At 39.9% G+C, this 21,971-nt stretch overlaps 1 protein-coding gene across 4 annotated transcripts in view; it reads left to right on the top strand.

Annotated features, from left to right (window-relative positions):
• Positions 1-3,697: 3,697 nt before the first annotated feature.
• Positions 3,698-21,971, top strand: part of NEDD4 (NEDD4 E3 ubiquitin protein ligase) — a 49,863-nt gene continuing 31,589 nt past the window's right edge. Inside the window, exons 1-5 of one of the 4 annotated variants that reach the window (XM_048956486.1) lie at positions 3,698-3,787; positions 7,569-7,642; positions 9,147-9,225; positions 10,305-10,343; positions 11,754-11,807. In XM_048956486.1, the coding sequence (XP_048812443.1) occupies positions 3,743-3,787; positions 7,569-7,642; positions 9,147-9,225; positions 10,305-10,343; positions 11,754-11,807 (291 nt within the window). In that variant the 5' untranslated portion in view covers positions 3,698-3,742. The other 3 variants (XM_048956487.1, XM_048956488.1, XM_048956485.1) reach the window with 3 other exon arrangements.

Here is a 21,971-nt window from a genome sequence, read left to right as displayed (position 1 = left end):
TGCTATTGTGTTCTTTGTATCTGTTGTAGTTTCCATGGAAACAGACAGGAGGCATTACTTTCAGAGCAACCTGACCTACCCAGTGCAATGCAAGCACAATAGTCAGTTGGGGCCATTTTATCAGACTGAAGTTCTCGCTTTCAAAATGCAAGCTTTCATCTTATCATTATCAGTGTTGCATCATGCTATCATGGTGTTTGAAATCTATTATCTAGCACGTATTTGCAATTAACTGTTTAGCTGAGAAGAATGTTAGGTTTGGGGCTCTAAACTCTCTGCATTAGTTGTCTTAGTGAGTCACTGCCACCACAGTTGAGAAACTGAGACTTCGATGCTCTCAACAGGTATTTACTTAGCTTAGTCACAGCAGTGACTCACTTGCGATATGTATTTTTTCTGTTAATTCCCTCCTGCATGTAGCTTTCCACTTACCTGTCACTGTGACACCATGACTGGATCATCATCATAACATTTCCCATTATATGACTCAGTAGAACAAAAGATAATAGGACAAAAATCTAAACGTGTATTGTTTGCATATGGGTGTTTTGTTTTGTAAGTGCAATAAAATTACCTCTAATTCCTTTGGTTTAAAGCAAGAGCAATGAAGGTAATTTACCTAACTTGATTTAAAATGCCTTAGAGCAAACCCGTATCCTGTACTGAATAATCCAGGATATACCTTGATGTCACTTATTGTCCTAGCTTTTATAACTTAACCATGACCACTGTTCACATATATTCTTAAGCTAAAGGTTGTTTTATTATGATAACCCCTTGGAAATCTGAAACAAATCTTCTTTTACAACCTCATTTCCTGCTTAACAACAAAAACAGCTTTGTGTTTGTTTTTTCTTCAAAGCAGTTCAGTATTAGAATGTACAGATGTGTTTAGATCATAAAAGGATTTAGTGTGAAGAAAGAAGCAAACTAAACATTGTAAATGTAAATACAATTCTGACCATACCTTTGGTCTGTCAGTCTAGATGCTATCATCTAAGAGAGGGAAAATGAAATTCCTTTTTTCTTTTTTTTTTTTAATCTTTAAATCTTTCAGGTCAATTAATGCTAATTTAGACGGCAGCAGAAGTCACATTTCTTTGTTACCAGATGAGAACTCACCACTAGGATGGTGTAATGAGATTAAATATTCATATGTTTTTAATGGTCTTGATAAACAGATAAAGCATTCCATTGCACTTAGATGATCCAAATGCAGGGTTATTCTGTGCAGCCGACAATAAATTATTTGTAAAAAGAAAAGGAACATCTCTCAGAAGAGTTCTCTTCCCCTAATAGTCTGTAATTGCACAAGATCATAAAATATTAAATGCTGGAGACATCTTATATGAGAACTCAATGTTTGTTAACAAACATTGCATTTTATTTTCTTCTCTTTTTAAGTAAGGGAATATTCTTTAACTTAAGTTTATTCTCTTTTAAGTGACTTGATATTGAAGATTCCTGATTACTCTGAAAACACACACAGATCTTAACTCAGCATATGGGTACCTCTGGGTAGCAAACCAAGCCCAAGCCACATGATAGCAGGCCTCTGCTGATGGCCTTGTTTTCCAACTGTGCTATAACTTCAGTTCTGGACAATCTGTGGTCTTTTCATGGAAACAAAATAAAACTATATATAGTATTAAAAAAACCATATGACTTAAAAAAATGGAGTGTGCAAATGCCCTGCTGTAAATTTCGGAAGGGGCATTGTTTCATCTTGAAATGATAGGTTACTCAGAAGTTAATGTTTGAGTTTTGATGTTTTACAGAAAGAATGTGCTAATAAACTATTCACAAGCAACGCCTTCGTTCAGTAACACCTCAGGTGTGCTTCTGGTGTGTAGAAAAGGTGGGACTGAGACTGCAGAGACACAGTGCAGAGTTCAGCCACACGACAGCAATGTTGTAATAACCACTTTATACAAAAAAATAAAATAGTATATTTTATTAGACTAACTGATTTAATTTTGAAAAAATCCCATAAAATTCTGGGAGTGTCTGACATGGTTTGTGTTCTCTAACCAAGTAAAAGAGGCAGAATTGCAAAAAGAATCATGCCTGACAGCCACAAACCCGTGTGGTTTTTCTAGCACGCTGTAGGAAGTTTCTTAATCAACACTAGGTTCAACCATACAGCACTAGCTCTTCACAGAGTGACCTGGAGATTGTGCCTGCTATCAGTTAGGTGGGTTGTCCTTGCTCAGTCACCCAGGAACTATTTAAATTTGGGCAAGCCTCAAGTTTTGCTATGAAGGGGTATTGTAAGGAAAGTGAATGGAACTGGATTGAAGGATTGCATGTCTGGAGGCCTCACCCAGAAACAGGAGGGGCTCTTTCTTTTGAATTACCCAGAAGAATATCTGGGTCTTTTTTTTTTCCAAATGGTACCAGCTGGTCTAATAGGAGATATGGTTCTCCACAGTGTCCTTCATTAGATCATCTTGACAAAGGATAGCTGTCTGAATGCCATCTTGTCTGGCTCTCACCAGTTTAAGTGCACTCATACCATCTTTAATAAATAATGCCCTACATTCACTTTGAGACATGCATAATATGATGTTGGCAGGAACAGATCTTTGCTCACTTTCTCAGCTGGTAAACTGGGAGGACAACCCACCCTGCAGATAAACAGACAAGAAGAAGCTGCAAGCCAGGGAGCAAGGACCATCAAGATCCAACCCCCAACTGATCCTGGTGAATCCTGGTGAACTAGGATTTCACAGAACGTAACCAACGCATGAAATGCCTTGTTTCCTGAAAGCCACTGTAGCTAAGCTTTAAATAGAAGACACAACTGACCGTGAGGATCAGCGACTGCATATCCTCTAGAGCTAACCAACTAGAGCTGAAGACTTGCTATCCCCAGAACAACAGATGCTTTGTTCAGGGCTGCCTGCCAAGCCCAGGTGTGACCATGGGCAGGGCCTGGCAGCACCAGGGAACATTTCTCACCAGGGTGCCTGGCTTGATGCCTTGCACAGTTCTGGTAAGGGCAGCATGAATTCAGGCCTCTTACCACCACGTTTTGGAAGCAGGTCCTTCAAACGGCAGCTGGGGAACTGCTGAGGGGCACAGGGTGCTCCTAGGGCTGCCTGCACACTGTCAGTAACAACAGCTGCATCCTCCCTCACTGACACGCTGATAACAGCCACAGATCTTCCTTCTGAGGCAGCACGAGGCCTTTACACCGTGGCTGTCTGCCTCCACACCGGCCACGGCAGCTCGCTTTGCCACTTGGCCTCTCTCTCTGCCCGGCCATGACGCCAGCCCAGCTCCCTCACAACGGGCCCTTCCTTCCGCCAGGCCCCAGAGAAGGCCGCGCCGTCACCGCGGTGCGCGGGATCTGCACCTCAATGCAATTTTCTTCTTCGTTCCTCGAGAATCTCTGCAGTTCTATTTGTTAACGCAAACGGTCCCCTGGGATGCAGAAAGGCACGTGACAAGGATAGCGGGCACGCTCCAGACAAACGCCGCGCTCCGCGCACGCGGAGGCCAATCCCACAGGACGCCCCGAGGCACACGAGCCCCGGAGCCCGCGCGCCCCCGCAGCCGCACGGCGCGCGTCTCCGGGCGGGGCGCGGCGGGAAGACCAATGGGGCGCCGCCGTCTTCCTCCTCTGCGCCAATCAGCGCGGGGCGGGAGGCTGGAGGGGAGGGGTGCGCGCGAGGCGGGGGCGGGCCGGCAGCGCGGGAGGGCCGGGGGCGGGGCGCGGCCGTGGCGGGCGGTGCGCGGCATGGCGGCCTCTCCCGCGGAGGTGTTCGGGCTGCCCGGAGAGGAGGTGAGGCCCGCGGGACGCCCGGCTCCGTGCGGGGCGGGCGGCGGCCGAGGAGGGGGGCGGAGACTTGCCCACGGGGAGCCCGCGGAGCCGGGTGGACGGGGGTCCCTTCGGGGCGGTGGCTTCCGGCCACGGGCCGCGGTGGGCTGAGGGAGGGAGAGAACGGGCGGGCGGGGGCCGCGGCCCGCGGGCGGGGCGGGATTCGGCGCGGTGCCGCCCAGTGGCGGGGCGGTGTCCCGGGGCGGCTCTCTTCGGCTACCGGGCCGCGCGCGAAGGCGGCGCCGGGTCCCGGCCGCGGCTTTGTTCGTGGCCGCCGGGCGCCGCGGGGAACTTGGTGCCGGCGCGTCGGGAAGATGCGGCGCCGCCGGTGCTGAACGCGGCGCGGGAGGCTGGGAGCCGAGCCGTGCGCTGCCGCGCGGTGCTTCCGAGAGTTCCGCCGTGCGGGCCGGACCGCCCGGAGGCGTTATTTGTACTGTGCTGTAGTGATGTGTCTGATTCTGCGCTGTTTCAGAGCAGTAGCTACGGACCTCTCATAGATCTCTTGTTTTCCTCTTAGGATTGCAGTTGCGCTGGAATAGCGCTAGAGAATTGCCACGGCGTGCTGCGGGGCTGCGCTGCCCTCTGCTCTCTTAATGGTTGCCAGGGACGTGGAGGCCATCTAGCTGGGCTGACAGCGCAGCCCTCAGGCGCTCTGTTTCAGCTCTACTCCAGTAAATGTTGCTCATCTTGGGCGTTTTTTAGCCACCCTTGTTAAGGGGAAGGTTTTTGGAAGCTGGCATTTTCCCATCTTTCATATGTTTCTTGGAACACAGACTGGGTTTGGGGAGGGGGACAGAGTTCGGGTATATAACAAATCCATCGGATCCATCCTTGCCCATGATTCAAAAGCTTAGCTAAACCTCTTCAACTTACAAATGCCCTTTGGGAAATGCCCTTTGTTTATCATAAGGGACTTTCTGAGTAGCTCTCATGTATGATTCTGCATGCACAGTTCAGAGTGAATGACCCTGGGGCTATAGAAAACCTGCAGCTTGCTACTTTGGCCCTGGGCACTGGCATGGTGCCTCGGCTTCATATCTTTCTGTGTTTTGTTGTTGGCTGGTTTGTGCTTAATGCAGAATTGCTAATACGATGTTGCTGGCACAAATAAAATGATGATGAAGAATCTGGGCTCCAAAGGAAGCTGTAATTGAGGCTTTTGTGCGCACCTGCTTATTTATAATGTGGTAGCAATATTATTAATATTGTGCTGTCAGTTTAGCATTAGAATATGGATATCTGAATTTCAGTGCCTAAATCTAGCAGTTCTTCATTGCTCTGGTTCAGTTTTCTGTAAAATGAGTATTTGTCTCTGTTACTCGCAGGACTTCTTGTGATTCACTAGGGTAGTGAAATGGTGAGCACTAAAAGGTCTATGTTAAAAACTAATAGTTCTGTATTCAGAGCTGGATTTTAACACTGCATGGGAAATGACATCTGGGGTCAGGTGTTGAAAAAGGAAAAAAGGAGAAAATAGCAGGTGTCTCAGAAGTCTGTGTCCTCTGAAGGTCTAACAGCATTAGTGTGCAGCACAGGATAAAATACCCACATTATTTTAAAAATTATCTTATATTGTAGGAGTACAGAAAGTAGAAGAAAAAAAGGTAAATTAGCAAATTATACTCCCTCTACACCTTGCCTGAGTATAGAAAACTAAAGAGCATTAAGAGCACTTAAAACAATTACTTTTTCTCATCTCATTAATTCTAAAAGAGGAAAGCAGTGCCCTGTGTGTGCACACCTTCTTCCCCCCTGACCGTTACCTAATGCTGGCTCAGCACTGCTGCTGTTTTGCTCTCTCATGAGTGGTGACAGGTTTTTTTGACTGTGTTCCTAATAATTATTTGTATGTTAGTAATTTATATGTTAGAGTCCTTATATGGTAGAGCTCTTGGTTCGACTTTATTTCGCACAGCTCTTCTTATATTACCTAAAAAGCATGATGATGTGAAGCTAGGCAATACGCAGCTCATAAAAAGCAAACTACATTTGATCTGTTTTGAGGATTAAAGCAGTAGTGGCAGCTTTACAGGCAAAACCACGTCTCTCTTGTGCCTGTTTGTCACTTTACCAGTCACCAGAAAGCTGCCCTCTGTGGGATGTTGTCTTCTGCATATCACTAAAGGCTTATTTTACATGTACATCATTTCTGGAAAATTTGAGGTATCTTCAAAAGGAATATAAAGGTACACTACTGGTGCATTTTATGAGTGCTGAGTTTGCTGGTGAACTGAATGTCTTGGCTATACTCCTTATCTTCTGTACTTCTGCAAGCCTGTCGCCACAACCCATGTGGTACTGCTGTATTTCAGAGGTGACAACAGGATCTTCTTGCCTACAGCAGTTTGCTACATGTGCTCTCTGTGGGAGTACTTGGTCACTCTTACATTGGCTTCTTCAAAAAGTCTGCCTAGCAGCCCAGCGGATGCTGCTGTTCTGCATGAACAGTCCTAGCTTTAGGGTTTCTTCACAGCTCTGTGAGTTTCATCTGTAGAGGTATACTGAAAATGTCAAAAGTTGGATCAGAGATTAAAATAGGAAAACAAATGAACTGCACTTGACTTATCTTATGTGAGAACGTTGTTTGTTGATTTGGGGACCTCTGGTGCGGTGATCAGCTGACTGAACTGGCAGAAAATCATCTGGCAGGATGAGGTGAGTTCCATTCTGTCAGTTCAGCAGCTTGAAGAGTTGCATGGAAGGGTCTGCTGCATCCTAAAACTGGTACAAAGGAGATGATACTAGGATTTGGGAGCAGGTATGCCATGGGATTGTTGTATCCGGGCATGTTGAGGGCCTGCTGATCGTTAGAGTCACCTGGCTTGGGAAGGAAGAGCTGCTGCTGGCCCTGGCACCGAGCTTGGCTGCTGCAGGGTGGTTGGAGTGTGCACGGATGTGGTTTGCTGCGTGGCATTCCAGAGCCTCTCAGCTCAACTGAGATCAGCAGAGCCTGGTCATCAGTGTGCAGGGAGGAGAGATCAGATGGTCATCCTGCAGACAGCCCTCTGTCCATCTGCAGGATGTTCAGGGTAGGAGAAGAATGAATCATTCAGCATAATGTGCTTCCAACTCCACTGAGGTCAACCCATCCGAACTCCTCATGTCTGCCTTGCTCAGTAGTGTGACCAGAGCTGTGTGCAGCTTGGGTGCCATAGAAGCCATAGGGCTGTTTGAATTGCAGCGATAGCAGCTTGCTCACTCTTCCTATTTTGCTCTACAGGTCCTCTTGTGTGCTGCATAGTACATACAAATCAGTAGGAGAGTATTGCAAGGCTCTCAGGGGAAAATGGTGACTGCTGATGCTAGAGCAATGTCATCTTTCTGAGGCGTGTTTGGGAAAGAGGGCTGTTGGGAACGGCTATATGTGGGATTAGCCATCATGCCCTGTAGCATTAAGCACCCTAACTCAACAGAATCCCACTTGAGAATGCTGCGAACCCAGATAAATTTATAAAAACCCAATCAAACAAAAAACCCTACAGTTTTGGTGTAGCTGGTTTGTTGAATTCTCTATCTATTATGTATGCAGTATGATGCTGATAATGCTTGGAAAGGAGTAAAGGTAGAATTAACTTGATATTGAATTTTAGAACTTGTTCTGTCAACGTATCTGCACTGCTTACCTGTAGTTTTCAGTGTGAATCCAAAACTGTGCCAATGATTGCTTTTTAGTTCTGTAGACTAGAAACAGATCTGAAAAATAAATTGACTGAATGCATCCTAAATATGGCATTTTGTATTTCAGGAGAACACACGAATTGTCAGGGTGAAGGTTATAGCTGGAATTGGTCTGGCCAAGAAGGATATCCTAGGAGCCAGGTAAGAACACAAGGGGTTAATGCCTTAGGAGGCATCTGATTATTTGCTTTCCATAGCTATTTGTCTTAGTAAAGCCTACTATGTGTGTTTCAAAAGAAAGAATTGTTTTAACTTACACCTTGTAAATGATCAGAGGCTATATAAACATTAAGATGTGTGCTTTCTTGCCTCAGAGTTATGTGGACAGACTTATGCCCTAGGAAAGCAGTGTGTGGGAAAGCATAATTTTCCATGTAATACAATGGTTCTGTCAGGTAGGACGTTTACATGTACGTGTTTTTCTTCAGGTAGAGTGCAGTTAAAACAATAGTTCAATTATAATCAAAATTATCTCATCGGTACTTTAAAGGCTTGGGGTGAGCACAATACTAAACAGCACAACAAGACTATTTTAACTCAAATTACATGCAGAGGAACAGCATCCACCAGTTCTATAGATGTGGTAAACCAGTGCCAGTGCCTGCAGGCTCTGGGTATGTACGAATTTCTAAGTTAACAATCTATAAAAGGCAAGAAACAAAGTGCCTTAACGTTTGCCACAGTAAAGATCAGACTTTGAGATGCTTTGCAGGATCTTGTGATGTTGGCAAGCAGTGGCATGCAGCTTATGGTAACGTTTTTTCTTCCGTCCTTTGAGCAGAGGGACTGGAGAAGTGCTGGTGGGTTTAATACTGTGTCTGCTGTCAGCTTTTTTAGGCGTTTGTACAAGAATGCAAGAATGATGTGGTAGCAATATTATTAATGTTGTGCTGTCAGTTTAGCATTAGAAAAATTTCCCTTGTGATATTTGTGTTGGTTTTTTTTTTTTAAGCCATTGAATGTCTTGTCTTTTCAATGGCGTACAAATTTTTAACTCTGAGAAAAATGGTGTCAGATTTTTGCATCAGAATGGAATGCTTTGCCCCTGTTGTAGGAAAAAGTAGATAATCATAAGATTGTTGATCATAGGAAGAAAAAAATCCCAATCTGAGGCAGCAGACCATTTTAAGCAATCCTCTTAAACCCCTCCATTAATTGAAACATTCAGGTTAAACTCAAACTCTCTGGAACAGAAAATGTTAAAAATACATTGTGTGTTTAAGGAAGCACCTCAGATTCTAGATGTTCCAAGTTGTTACTTGCAGAACCAAGGTGTATAATACTTCAAGCATTTTCAGTCACAACTGATTGTGTCTGTGTTTTGTAGAAGTTCATCAGGATATTTTAAACCTTTTCTCATGAAAGAAGAATTGTGAAAGAAGAAAGAATTCAATTGTAGTGATATGCAGAATGTAAAATAGCATAGCTGCCTTGGAGTTAAAAACTAACTTAAAAATTATTTATGGTACTGTTTAGAAAATGTTTCTAAGTGTCAATATATGAAGTGCTTGTAAAGTAATCGTAACTCCTAGTTTCATAGCTTCTGTTAATTTAAACCTTTTATAGCTCAACTGCTAATAATGCTGACAAAAAGAAAAAGGATTTCTAGCAACTTGCTCATCTTTTTTTTTGTTTTTCCCCTCAGTGACCCATATGTGAAAGTGACAGTGTATGATCCAGTGAATGGAGTCCTTAGCAGTGTTCAGACAAAAACTATTAGAAAGGTTAGCTTGCTTGTCTTTGTGGCTGTGGGTTTTATTTCTTTCATTAAGCTCTGAGGAAAAAGTTAAAATGACAAGAAATATGAGGACTAACATTCCTCCTGAGTGGAAAAAAAAACGTTCTGGAGTCTGCTCTATTTTTCTGTTTGTGGCATTATTTTTAGTATTTTCCTTTCAATAAATTTATTGGTGTAAGGTAGAGAACCAATAAAGAAGATAAGGTAAGTAATTACTCAAAACTAAATAGTTAATGGAAATACTGGATTGCTTTGGTTGTTTTAGGTCCTTAATGGTGTAATCTGTCTCTTTCTATACAACTTTTCTGTCTTGTGCATCAAATTATATAGTTCACCTGAGTCATGATACTTCTGGTTTCTCTAGGATGTCTCAGTCAGAAGTCAGTTTTAGAAGTAATAATTGATGGTAGGTCTATTGGAAAGGACAGACTATACACGAGAGAGAAAATAATCTTCCAAATTGTGGTTGGTAATGATTGTGATTTGTGTTATGAGCTGACCCAAGAATTGTTCTGTGGTTCTATTTCACCTTCATGCAGCTTCATGATAATTGTTATTAAACATCTAAAGTATTTTTAAAAATAGGCACACTCAGAGGAGATGCGTGGTTGATCAGAGAATGTTGGTTTTGGTCCATATGTGCCTGCTGTATCTAGATGACATTGTTGAGAGATCTGGCATTTGCTAAGAGTTCATAATTTAGAATTAATTTGTGCTTACATGTAAGCAATGCAGATAGCAGTTATGGACTTGAGAGGAAGCAGGGAGTGCTACTGAAGGCGTACAGTAAATTAACTGATTTGCATGGCAGGACAGGCCTTTTCTGCATCCCTGCTGTTACCCAAAATCTGAGAATACCTGTGTAAATTGTCTCAATTTTGCACTGCGTTAAATAGCATAAGACTTCTATGACTTTTATCTGCAATAGCAAGATTAAAGCTCTTGTGCTTGAAGTAGGTTGTTACAGGAGATGAAATAGATGTGACACGTGAAGAAAAGCAGAAAAAGACACCAGTATATTGTTGGTACTGTAACCAATGTTGTCCTTTTCCTCCCTACTTACAGTCCTTGAACCCAAAGTGGAATGAGGAACTTTTATTTCGAGTAAGTGTTTGAGATTTTGTGGATTTTTTTATTGTTTTTTTTTTTTAACTATGTTGTTACCTAAGTTGGTTATTATGTTGATAGGATTTTTTTTCTTGCTGCTTTGTTTAAACCAGAAATGCAGGGTTTACAAGTAGTGTTCAAAGGCTAACGGACTACTTTCCTTAGCTGTACATCTGTTATTTCCAAGACTGAAAATTTTTCTGTAGCACAAATGCAAATTTTACCTTCTTTTTTCCATAAATGCACAAAAACTTGGGCACAAATTTATCAGCTAGTTTTGGGATGGCACAGATTTTGGCTAATTGGTGCCAATTGGTGGTGTTGCGTAATGAACATAGTATCATTTATATTTTTGGAACAAAATGTAGATTTGATGTTTAATTTAGGTCTTATTTGTCCAACAAGCACATGGTCAGAATGTGGACTGTATTGTTGAGTGTTTCAGGAACTGGGAGGACCCAATTTTGTAAGTGACTGCTAAAGAACACTTGTTCTGAATTTGGAATGTGAGAAAACTGCCTTTGTAAAGCATGCCCAAGTGATGATGAATTTCCCTCCTCTGATAAACAACTCAAATCTTGAATAATGAGGAAATTGTGACCTTATATAAAGTAACATGTGTCATCAGTTTCCAGTCAGAGTTTTTCTGCAACATAAAAAAGCACTGTACTCTTGGATATCTTTATATGTTCGATTAATTCTTTTTAATTCCCATCTGATAAACTCATTAGATTGCCTGCTTGATCTCACACCACTGGTGCTATTTTAATTCTTTTCACTGTTCTCTTTTGAATATTACTATTGCTTCCCTTTCTTAAATGCTCAGAGGCAGTATCCTCTCATCTTTCTTTCTGTGAGTGCTATGTGAGGAAGAAGGAGGTCATTTTATTGCATTTGTTAGCTATGCCTCTTTTAATAATTTTTTTGACTGATGTTTTAATTTTCTTTGCTGTGGTGTTGTCTAAGACTTCTTGGTGGATTGATAAAGATAAACCATTGGTTTTATTCCATAAAAGAACAACATGTGGTTCACTAGTTTGCCATCTGTAAACTTAATCATAAATATTTTTAGGTTATGTATCTCAATGTTGGAAAATACTTCTTGGTCCTTTTAGACCTCTAGTTAAACCAATGTGCTTACATACACTCTGAGCCACTGTTATTGGAGGGAAAAAAAATTATAATCTGGATGCCAGCATCCTTTAGTTTTTACTTTGATATATGTAAAAGTAACGATACATTCTTGAACTCTCATACCAAGCTCTATGAGAAACTGTGTTTTAATTTTGGGTTTTTATTAGTCTTCCTGTGCTTATGCAGGAGGGAAGAAATATGTCATTTGTCTTAAAGACACGAACAGTGGAATTCCACAGGTATTTTAACTGTTAACATCTTTCTTTTTCCTAGGTTAATCCTCAGAAACACAGGCTCCTTTTTGAAGTGTTTGATGAAAACCGTTTGGTAGGTCCTTTTATATTAATATTGCACTTTAATAAAGGCTTCAGTGAAAATAACCTCATCAGGATTCAGTGTTCAAAATTAAAATAATTTAAAAAGAATACCTGGAGAAAAAAAACAAAACAAAACAAAAGCAACCCAAAGGAAGATGTAATTCTGAAGTAATGAGGCTGTTACTCTGAACTTCTAACATGCTTTAACTCAGAAGAGTTTTTTCTTATATTGCTTCTCCAGCAGTATGGCAGAGTCGTTCTGTGACACTGAAAGCTCTCTACTGAATGCTTATTTTTCCTACAAAGTAGTGTTGAAAGTGTAGATGTTTGTATATGTGGGGGCATTTTCTTCAGTAGCATGAAGGAGTAGCAGGACAGAAATCACGTGCTTTTTCTTTGTCAACAAACGGACACTGGATTGTTATCTTGTTATTCTCTGAATGAGATATCATAAATGAAGTAGGGATAGCTGCTGCATTTGTGTCCTTGGTGAAATTATAACTCCTGACCATGTTCTCATTTCCTATGTGAAGAGTCCTCCTTTTCTTCCTGCCTGTGTGCTCAATTGTGAATTGCTAAGGCTAACGCTTGTGTTGTAGGCCTGTTTAACAGACATTCTGTCTCACTAGAATATATACTTTTTCTTCAATAGAACCTAATTGGAGAGACTTAAGTGTACTTTAGTTTGCACTTCAGACACTGTTTTGCTCTGATAGCCATTTTGAAGAATTTCTTCAAAGGAAATTCTGAGGAATGTGTTAGAAGCAAAAACCCTTTCATATTTTTTGTAATGCTGTCTGTATTGTCAGTAATCTGTTGTCTCTTTCATGGAGGTGCTATTCTGCTAATGGTTGCAAGAGTGAAAATGTCTGCAAATAAAAGTCTGATTTATTTTGAATAATTGCATTTACAAAAGGAGAGCTTTATTTCTTGGTTGTAGCCATCACACTATAGCCAAGTCATTTTATTGTTGGCTGGTGGTGTTTCTTGTCCCAGGTGTTTCAAATATTTAAAGGAATTTAAATGGAATCACCAGAATTTGTTGTCTGTGTGTCAAGATGCTTGGAAGCTAGTCTCGAAGTGCTGTTAAGTGCTGCAGCGCTTGAAGCACTGTCCGTAGTCATTGGATCCGTACTGCCACCAAGTGGAAGTCAGGAGACGTGACTAGAAAATCAGACGCCTAAATTAAGGTGAAAAAGCAGAGGTTTCTAGTTTCCACTAAGAGAATTCCTTGTTGTTCATTCTCTAATAGAAAATAGATGAGTTGTTTGACCTCTTTGCTTATGGAGGAGGAATCAAGAAGGCTTTGGCATCAATGTGGAATAGTGCTTTGTTTCCTTTGTGTGTCTGAGTTTGAAGGTCAGAGCAGCATGACCTAATCACTCACCGTGGAGTTCTGTGATAACATTTTTTTTAAATCTTTCCCTTCTCCTCATTCAGTCAGTGGAAAAGGCTGTTTTTCTATTTCTATTTGGCTTGCTTTCTGTTAGGTGAACACTAAATTTCTGTCCCACGTGTCTTGAACTACTTCAGTTGGTCAAATCATTACGTAGCCGTGATTCCTGGGGATTGACAGTCTTGTTCTGTTATCAGTCACTTCTGTTATCTTCTCATGTCAAAAATCATGGATTCCTCATGCATTTTCACAAGGATGTGTGTGCAGCTGTGCTCAAAAGGTGTTTCATTTTCATTGGTTATAGTGGGCTTGAATATTGATCAGTCATTCTTTGTTCTGTCTGTTGGACAGCTGTTTAAAATGCAGATGTAAGCTGATAACAGTTGTGGGACCGTCTTCCTCTTTGTAGAATTCTGTCCCACGTGTTTTGATTCCCCTTAGCTTATGGAGAAAAATTGAAGCTTGAAATTTCTTCTTGTTTTTAAGTTATGTTGCTTTCCTGAAAACTTAGCTCAAAAATCCTCTTCAAAGTCTGGAATAAATTGGAAGTCCTGCAGCACGGATTTTATCACTAATGCGTCCTAATGTCTAACTTAATGATTACTGAAAACAGTATGTCCAGTAAAATTGTTGTAGTTTGTTGTGTATGAAACTAACGTGTTACAAACTGTGCTGCTAATAGGTGTATTGTTGGGATAGAAAGATTCTTGAAGAACTGCATTGTTTGCTTTTCCTTCACATAGTTTAGGGTGTGTACTTTTTAAGATATATTGCTTGTAGTTCAACTGTGACTCTTTTAAAACTGTGACCAAAAAAGCTTTTATGGTATTTTACTTTTCTTCCTGCTTCAGCACATAACATTAGAAGAAATCCAGCTGGTGAAGCATAATGAAATAGATGAACTATTGTATTTGTTGGCTTTTATGAATGAGGTAGTATTCATTTACTGCTGCATTCTAATCATGGAATTCAGGTAATGGAGGTTAAGTAAGCCCTGGAGTATAATTAGAAAACAAATTTGTTGCTTGCAAACAGAGTACTGTGAATTGGATTCTTGGCTCTTATTTGGGAAGGAGGTTTAAATGTTAATTTTATTACCTTCTAGCTTAAAATACAGCAAAGGTTAAATAAATATGGAGCAGAAAAAATCTAGTAGTGTGACCTATAAAAGTATAAATGGCCTAGTGTTCTCCTCTGTTTGCACTTTCTCAGCAGCACTAAGTAATTTCATGCTAGTCTGGTAGTGTTTTGTACTGTATATACATATTTATACTGTATATATGGCTCCTGTATTCATAAGTACATTCATATCAAATATGTTTCAAAAAAAAAAGGGGGGAGGGAGAGAGGGGGGAACACACACAAAATAAAGGAGGAAAAATATATATTAAATGACAAGATTGCCTTTTTTCAGACGTCCCACTAGATGCCAGCAAAGGGCCTTTCCAAGTGATGAGACAGTGAAACATTTGTAGGAGCTCAAAGTCCTGTTATTCTTTCAAGAGATGACTGTATGTTAGTTTCTTTATATGATGTTCTTTTTGATTGTTTTACTGAAGAAGAAAAACAAATCTTAGTAGTTAGCTATGGATGTAGATGGCAGCTTATATGTAATTATACAGAATGGCTTTCCTCTGTAATTGTGTTCAGTGACCATATTTATTGTAGTGCATAATTCTCTCAGTGTTCTGTAGCTTATGTAGCTGGGCATACATTTGCATTCCATATTGAACTGTAATGAATGTCCACTTATTCTGGGCTTCCAGCAAACAAGATGGTAGTTTGCTTTGCACTGTAAGAATATTTTGTTTCTTTCTACCTTCAACAGCTGTAATTTGGGAAGGTTAAAATATATTATTGAATATGGCAGGCTGGAAGTAGGTGCTGAATTATTAATCAGAATATTTTGTTGTGCTTCAAATTTAGAGGCATCTCACTAAAAAATATAAAGTAAGTGGTAGGAGAGCTTTTCACTGTGTGGAAATCTTTGCAAAGTGTGATTGGTTAAACAGAATGCAGATTGTTAGGTAATGCCAGGTTTCTTTCAAGTTTTGTTTAAATAGCCTAGAAAAACTTTTTTAGGAGAAGGGTTATTTCGCTGGTTTATGCATAAGTCAGACCTCAGCAGTTTGCTAGCATGGCTACTATTTGGAAATTCAATCCCAGACTTGATACTCAATTATATGGGATTTCATTCCTACCAACTTCCTGTAATTCTAAACCTATGGGTAAAAATATTAGTAGTCATACGCTGCTGGGGAAAGTACGGACACATTGACTCAGCTAGTGCAGCTGCAGCAGAAGCTGCTGTTTTAAACTTGGAAGTGCTGGGAGGTTATTATTATATTCATATATGCAAATTGCAGAAGGTATAATTGAAACAAGGTTGATAGTGTTTGTCAGTACATTGCAGCTGAGGTCTCTGGAATGTAAGTGCTTTATAAATGAATGCTTTCTGACTGCGAGCAATCAAAGACGGTCCAGAAACTGCACTTCAACAAATGGCTGACTGATTTCAAGAGGTACAATATCTTTTTTCTTAACACTACTGTCTTGTAGAAATTAGGACAAAGCTTGCAACTTCTTTTATGGGCTTTTACTGTTGCGATGTAGTAGCTCCAGGTTTTCTGCAGCTGCTTGTAGACTTTCTGCTGAAGGATCTTTGTGGTTTTAATTTGCTAATATGCATGGAAATGAGAACAAATGGCACGACGGTTAAGATTGCATTTTGCAACCCAAAGAAGAAACACAGATCTGTTATCGGAAACCTCTGAAGATGTTTTGGATAGTAACAATCAAATGTACTTCAAAAAGGCACAGAATTCTGGACCTAATGTTACACAAATGAAGCTGGCTTCTAGACAAGTTGCTTGTGCACCTGTAATGCAGCAAGTAATTAATCAAGAGGGAAATGCAACTATTTCTTCACTGCAGAAAAAAAAGAGCACATCACTGCACATTTCTCTGCAGTCTAGAAGGTACAGTGGATGTTTTCGGTCTGGTGATGCTGCAGCTACTGGCAGAGATGCTTCATTCATCGGTATTTGTAATGAGGGAAATCGTGGCATTAGAACTGTGGTTGATCATCAAGCTAACGATAGCCAACTGAGCAATACTGCTGTGTGCATCGGCAGTCTTAACAGTACTGCAGCCAGTGACAATGGGTCCTTCAGCAGTGCTGGCAGTGACTATGGGTCATGTGCAAGCACCACGAGCGATGGAGGTTCGTATAGTAACAGCATCATCAGTGACAGCGGCAGCGGCACTCTCTCGACAAGCGATGGTTCTTTCTGTTGTAGTGTTGTACACAGTGATTCGTCATATGGAAACGCTGCAAACAAATATAGCCCATACAGAAACAGTTCATCTCAGGAAGAAATAGAAGTGTGTACAATTAATACGGCTTTTGACCAAGAAGCTTTGTCAGTGAGGAAGAAAACTAAAGTTCCTCTGCGGCGGTGTTCATCGTTGGTAATTTTCCCCAGAAGTCCTTCCAGTACTCCTCCAGCGTCTCCAGTAACCTCAGGTCAGATGCCACATAAAGGTGCCTATCAAACATCACATAAACTGATTATTTTTCCTAGTGAGCTGGCACGTAAGGAAGATCAAACTGTTTCCAAGGGATTCCTTTCAACAGCAGTCAATGGACTTCGACTGTCTAAAACAGTTTGCGCATCTGGTGAAGCTAGAGACATAAGACCACTTTACTCACATACATCATTACAGGACAAAAGTCAAATTTTGAACAGTTCTGAGCAGGCAGCTCGTGAAGAAATAGCTGACAGCCTCTCATGTATTTCAGTTCATCTGACTCCAAGAGCATTTGCATCAAGCAGTGAAATGGTTAATGACTGTTGCAGTCAAGAGTTAAATCTGAACTCCAGTGCAAAATACCCTCCTTTAAAACTGGCACGCAGCACATCTGCATGTTTACCCTCAAAAATAGATTCAGAATACCAGATGAATATAAACGAACTGGGAAGACCGAATGCACAGATGAGCAAAGCCCACCATGTTTTGCAAAGAAGTGTTTCATTGGAAGGATCGCGTCAGAAAGTTTCTTGCTGTTTATCCAGTCTTAAATACAAGTGTCATAATGCAGGGACGTCTCAGTTGCACATACAGTTCAAACCTGGGAACGAAGGAAAAACAAGTGGTGTTAAGAAAAGATATGGAACCTCTAAAAGGGAAATATCTAGCACTTCTTTGTGGAGGCCTCATAAGGTGAGTGTTCTGACTTATAGAAAATTCAGTCTTCTACAGCTGAAATTAAAATTATAAATTTAAAATAAAAAAAAAATATAATCAAGACTTTAAACACAGCTATTTCAGAATTTCCTCATGTTGTCAAACTGTCATCATTGCAGAAATTAATTTTTATATTATACACAACACTCATTTTTTAGATTTGATTCTTAGAATATGGTACTCTTTTTGGTGAATTTGTCATATATTAAATACAGATATTTTACTATATTATAAACAATAATTTCCTGCTTACATGAACCTGAAGGGATTTTCTTGTTTAAATAACTTCAATGTCTAAATAACTAAGCTTCAGTTTTGTAAAGTTTTAAATACATAACTTTCTAGCTCAATTATAGTAATGATTAACATTGCATTTAAAGTTGGCAGAAATGCATAAATCACTGTGAAGAAGTCTTTCAGGTTTATTTCATGTAGCCTTTATTTTCAGTATGAAAGATACTCTATGTAAGATTAAAGATAAGTTATATTTGAACAGAGAAACTGTAAATACCGTTTGTTTCTGTATACACCCTGAACCACAGGAATTTTCAGTTTCCTTTCCTTTTATTTTTTTTCCCTTCCAACCACTTCTTCAGTCTGAGCAGGACGCTGTAACTTAATATCTCTCCCAACAACATTGCTGTCCAAATTATAGTACTCGGCTCTAGAAAGTTATTTTAAATATATTTTTTGGTAATGAAACTTACATCTAACTAAATTTTGGAAGAGTTTGGTCTTGAAGCAGTTTGTATTGTTTGTAAAGCAGAAACTGTATGAAATGTGAATTTTAGGACTTGTTTAAATGAGGTTGTGAAGTCTTGAACAAGCTGAATATTATTTACTATTACTATTGTGAATGCTGGTGAAAGAGCAATAATATTTAGAAAAGTTATTTCAAGTTTTAAGACCTCATTGTCCATTAATTGAAATTACTGTAGTCTTAATTTGCTTATTGAAGTAATGGGTTTTAGGCCAAAGATCTGACAGTTCCTTACTGAACTACTAATATTATTACCTTGAAGATACTATCCTGTGATTTCCATTGTCATTGCCTGATGATTTACTACTTTTGATATATATATATATATATATATATGTATATATATCAAAATATATAAATATATATATATATTTAATTTGCTTTTTGTCTAAAAAGTGATATACTTGTAAAAATTCTGGTCCTGGTTTAAGCTTCATTATGAAGTTCACAGTGGATCAGTGGAAATCACCATACACTTTGTTGATTCCTCATCCCAAAATCTCACAGTAAAGCTGATGGCAAATTCCACAATAAGCACAAACAGATTATGGCATTTTAAGAGTCTGGATCTAGTTATACTTAACATGTTTTCTCTTCTTCAGTTTGTTTTTTTTTGAGTCGTGCATTTCAAGTACATTTCACTGTTGGCTTCTGTGTTTAATGTCATTTAATATGTAAAATATATTTAAATACCAAATGAATTTTACTACATTTAATTTAGATAACATCCAAGTTCAGGATTATTCTGTCAGTGTTTCTGGAGAACATCACTGAACTGATAAATAGTTGGTTTCAGTTCTTGGAAATGGTGTTCAGAGTGGATTGTCAGGAAATCCAGGCCAGATTTCACTTTTTAAAATACTTTTTATATCAAGAATCTGAATCCCAAATTATGGCAGTTTTGTACCTATTGTGTATTTGCAGATATTTGACTTATGCCAAATACATAATTTGTGCCATTTCCACAAATTAAGAAGATCTCTAACATCAGAAAACTGGATAAGAAAGGCTTTATATTAGTGTTCTTTTTCCACGTTCTTCTGAAAGGCACAGAGCCATATCACTTCTGAGATCTTTGTATACCATTTCCTATCAAACGTGTTATTTAAAAGAATTAAAAGCCCCCCACCAAACCAAGCAAAAGCTGTAGTTGACTTCACGACAGTCCAGCAATTCACTAGAGTATGCTAGAGGAATAATTTTGTATTTGCCATTACAGCCTTTGACAAATACAATGGATTCTATGGCAATCATTTAATTATATAGTCCAATTAATTATCATGGTGTGTTGTGACTCATTTAAAAATAAACAAGTCCCAAAATATTTCTCTTGACTCCAGTTAGTCTGGCCTAGTATATTGATATGCTGAGTCTGAGTTCAAATTTAACAAGTTGATACTGGAGTAGCGTTTAGTAATGCCAGCTATCTGTACAGAGCAGTCATGAAATCAAATCAGTGCTTTGGTCAGGGACTGCAGGGTCTGAAGCAGTGAGAGCTCTATGCATTCTTTTCTTATGTGCCTAGCTACTAGCCCTCAGCCACCTAGTATCAGGTTTCGTGCTTTCTATAATCAACAGCTTGTTAAAGGCTGACTTAAAATAAATAAATAAAAATCAAAACCCAATTTCTGTGACAACTGGCCTTGGATTATTTTTAATTAAATTTAAAAATACGGGGAATGATGATGGCATGCATGCCACTGCTGATCTTTACTGGAAATATGTTGAATAGATTCTGCAGTAGATAATAGAATTTCATTTATAAAAGCAAGAGGAAGAGGCATACAAGTCCACAATTTCATCACTGAAGGTTGTCCTTGGCTTTGTATTTGTTTGTAATATTATTTTCCAGTGCATGTGTTTCTTATGGTAGGAATAAGTCTACACTAAAGCACTTTGATATCAGTAGTGTGAAGTAGGAGGGTAGGAGTGAGTAAGGAAGCAGGTTCTGTGTCATCTTGCATGTGTGGACATGGAAGAGAGAGAGGAAGGGCAGTGACTACAGTTCCACTCCTTGTTGACTATGAACAAATGTTTCAACACAGAAGAAAAAATCTGTGCTGATATCTTCCACAAATATGAGGTTATGCTGATGTCCCTGTTGAAACTAACAATTCAAAGACGCTATCACTGCTCGTTGGAAGAAGTATATCATGAATCTGCTTGCAAATATTTTAGCAACGGTATGCCTTTACAGTATTTGTTACACCATTAACAGAATCATTGTGTTGTCTTCCTTTCTTACTTGCAAGTAGTTTTCCTTAAGTTTTATCTTTATGGAATGAAATGCACTTGAAGCAAAAGTCTTCAGAGATGGTATATGCTGTCAGTTTAGGGGAGGAAAAAAAACCAAGTTGGAACTCTTGAGCTATTTTCCTCAAGTTGTGAAACTACATTTTGCATTTTTAAAAGTGCATGTTGTTTGAATCTTTCAGCAATAGTAGCATGAAAAGTGTTAAATACAATCAGCAGCTCAATAATTTAAATCTTGGAGAAATAATTGGAGGAGGTTGTGTATGAGGTTGTCCGTCTTCGCTAGTAGTCTCTCCAGCTGATCTGTACATGCTGAGGGGACCAAAACTTGTGTGTGGAAGATCTTTGTTCCCACAGTTAAACTTGTATCACAAGGTAGTGCTGAGCGTTGCAGAACCAGAGAATGATTTGGGTTGGAAGGGACATTTAAAGATAACCTTTTGCTAGATCAAGTTGTGCAAAGCCAGGTCTGACCTGTCCTTGGATGCTTCCAAGGATGGAGCATTCACAGCTTTGCCACAGTCCGTCTCAGTGTCTCACCACTCTCACAGTGAAGAACGTCTTCCTTATATCTCATTTAAATTTACCCTTTTTTAGTTTAAAGCCATTATTCTTTGTCCTGTCACTACGGGCTCTTCCTAAGAAGTCTCTCTCCACCTTTCTTAACTCCCTTTAAGTATCAAAAGGCTGCTGGAAGGTCTCCCTAGAGCCTTCTCCAGACTGAACACCTCAGCACTCAGCATTTTCTCAGCTCTTTCTCTTTTAAAGACAAAGCTTTCCAACAGCTCCTTGTCTTTCTTGTTTTGGCAGCTCCAGGCCTGAATACAGTACTCCAGATAGAGCTTCCCAAGAGCAGGGTAGATGGCCTGCCTGTCCATTTTTTGGTGCAGCCCAGGATACAGCTGGCTTTTTTTTTTTTTTTTGAGCATGCACTTTTAGCTCATGTACAGGGGGATGAAAAATTGGACCTCCAGGTTCTTCTCCACAGGGCTGCTCTCAATCCATTAAACCCCCAGTCTGTACTTATAGTGTGATGAGAAAGTGGAAGACAACTGTGGCTTGTTTCCAGCTGTCTCTTTGCATCTTTGCATATTAAGCAGAGGGGCTGCATGGATGTTGTCAGTGTTTCAGATTTGTGCAAAGAAGTAAGATGAAAAAGGGTCAGGAGAAGCAAGAGGCAGTAAAGGGCAAATCACAAATTGACATCTCTATATTATTTATTATGTTATGATAACATCATCACCTAGTAGTGTTCATATTGTTCAGTATTGCATGTCCTGAAGGCTCGTGTTACAGGGCTGTCTATTGCCTGTTGCTATGTTGTGGTTTATCAGGTCAGTCAAGGAGAGCCCGAGTTGCATTTGGCAATAATGAACCAGTAACATTCAGGATATGGTCATGCTGTAATGGACGCTGTTTTGACTGCAGCAGTGTGCTTTTCCAGCCCTATATATTAAAACTCTAGAGCTTTTTAGTCAGCAGCAAAAATTACAATATATATTAAGAAGTAATTTTTG

Source organism: Lagopus muta, chromosome 10, assembly GCF_023343835.1.
Source record: "Lagopus muta isolate bLagMut1 chromosome 10, bLagMut1 primary, whole genome shotgun sequence".
Taxonomy (NCBI): domain Eukaryota; kingdom Metazoa; phylum Chordata; class Aves; order Galliformes; family Phasianidae; genus Lagopus; species Lagopus muta.
The sequence above is the reverse complement of the archived record's forward strand: the minus strand, read 5'-3'. Positions and strand labels throughout refer to the sequence as shown.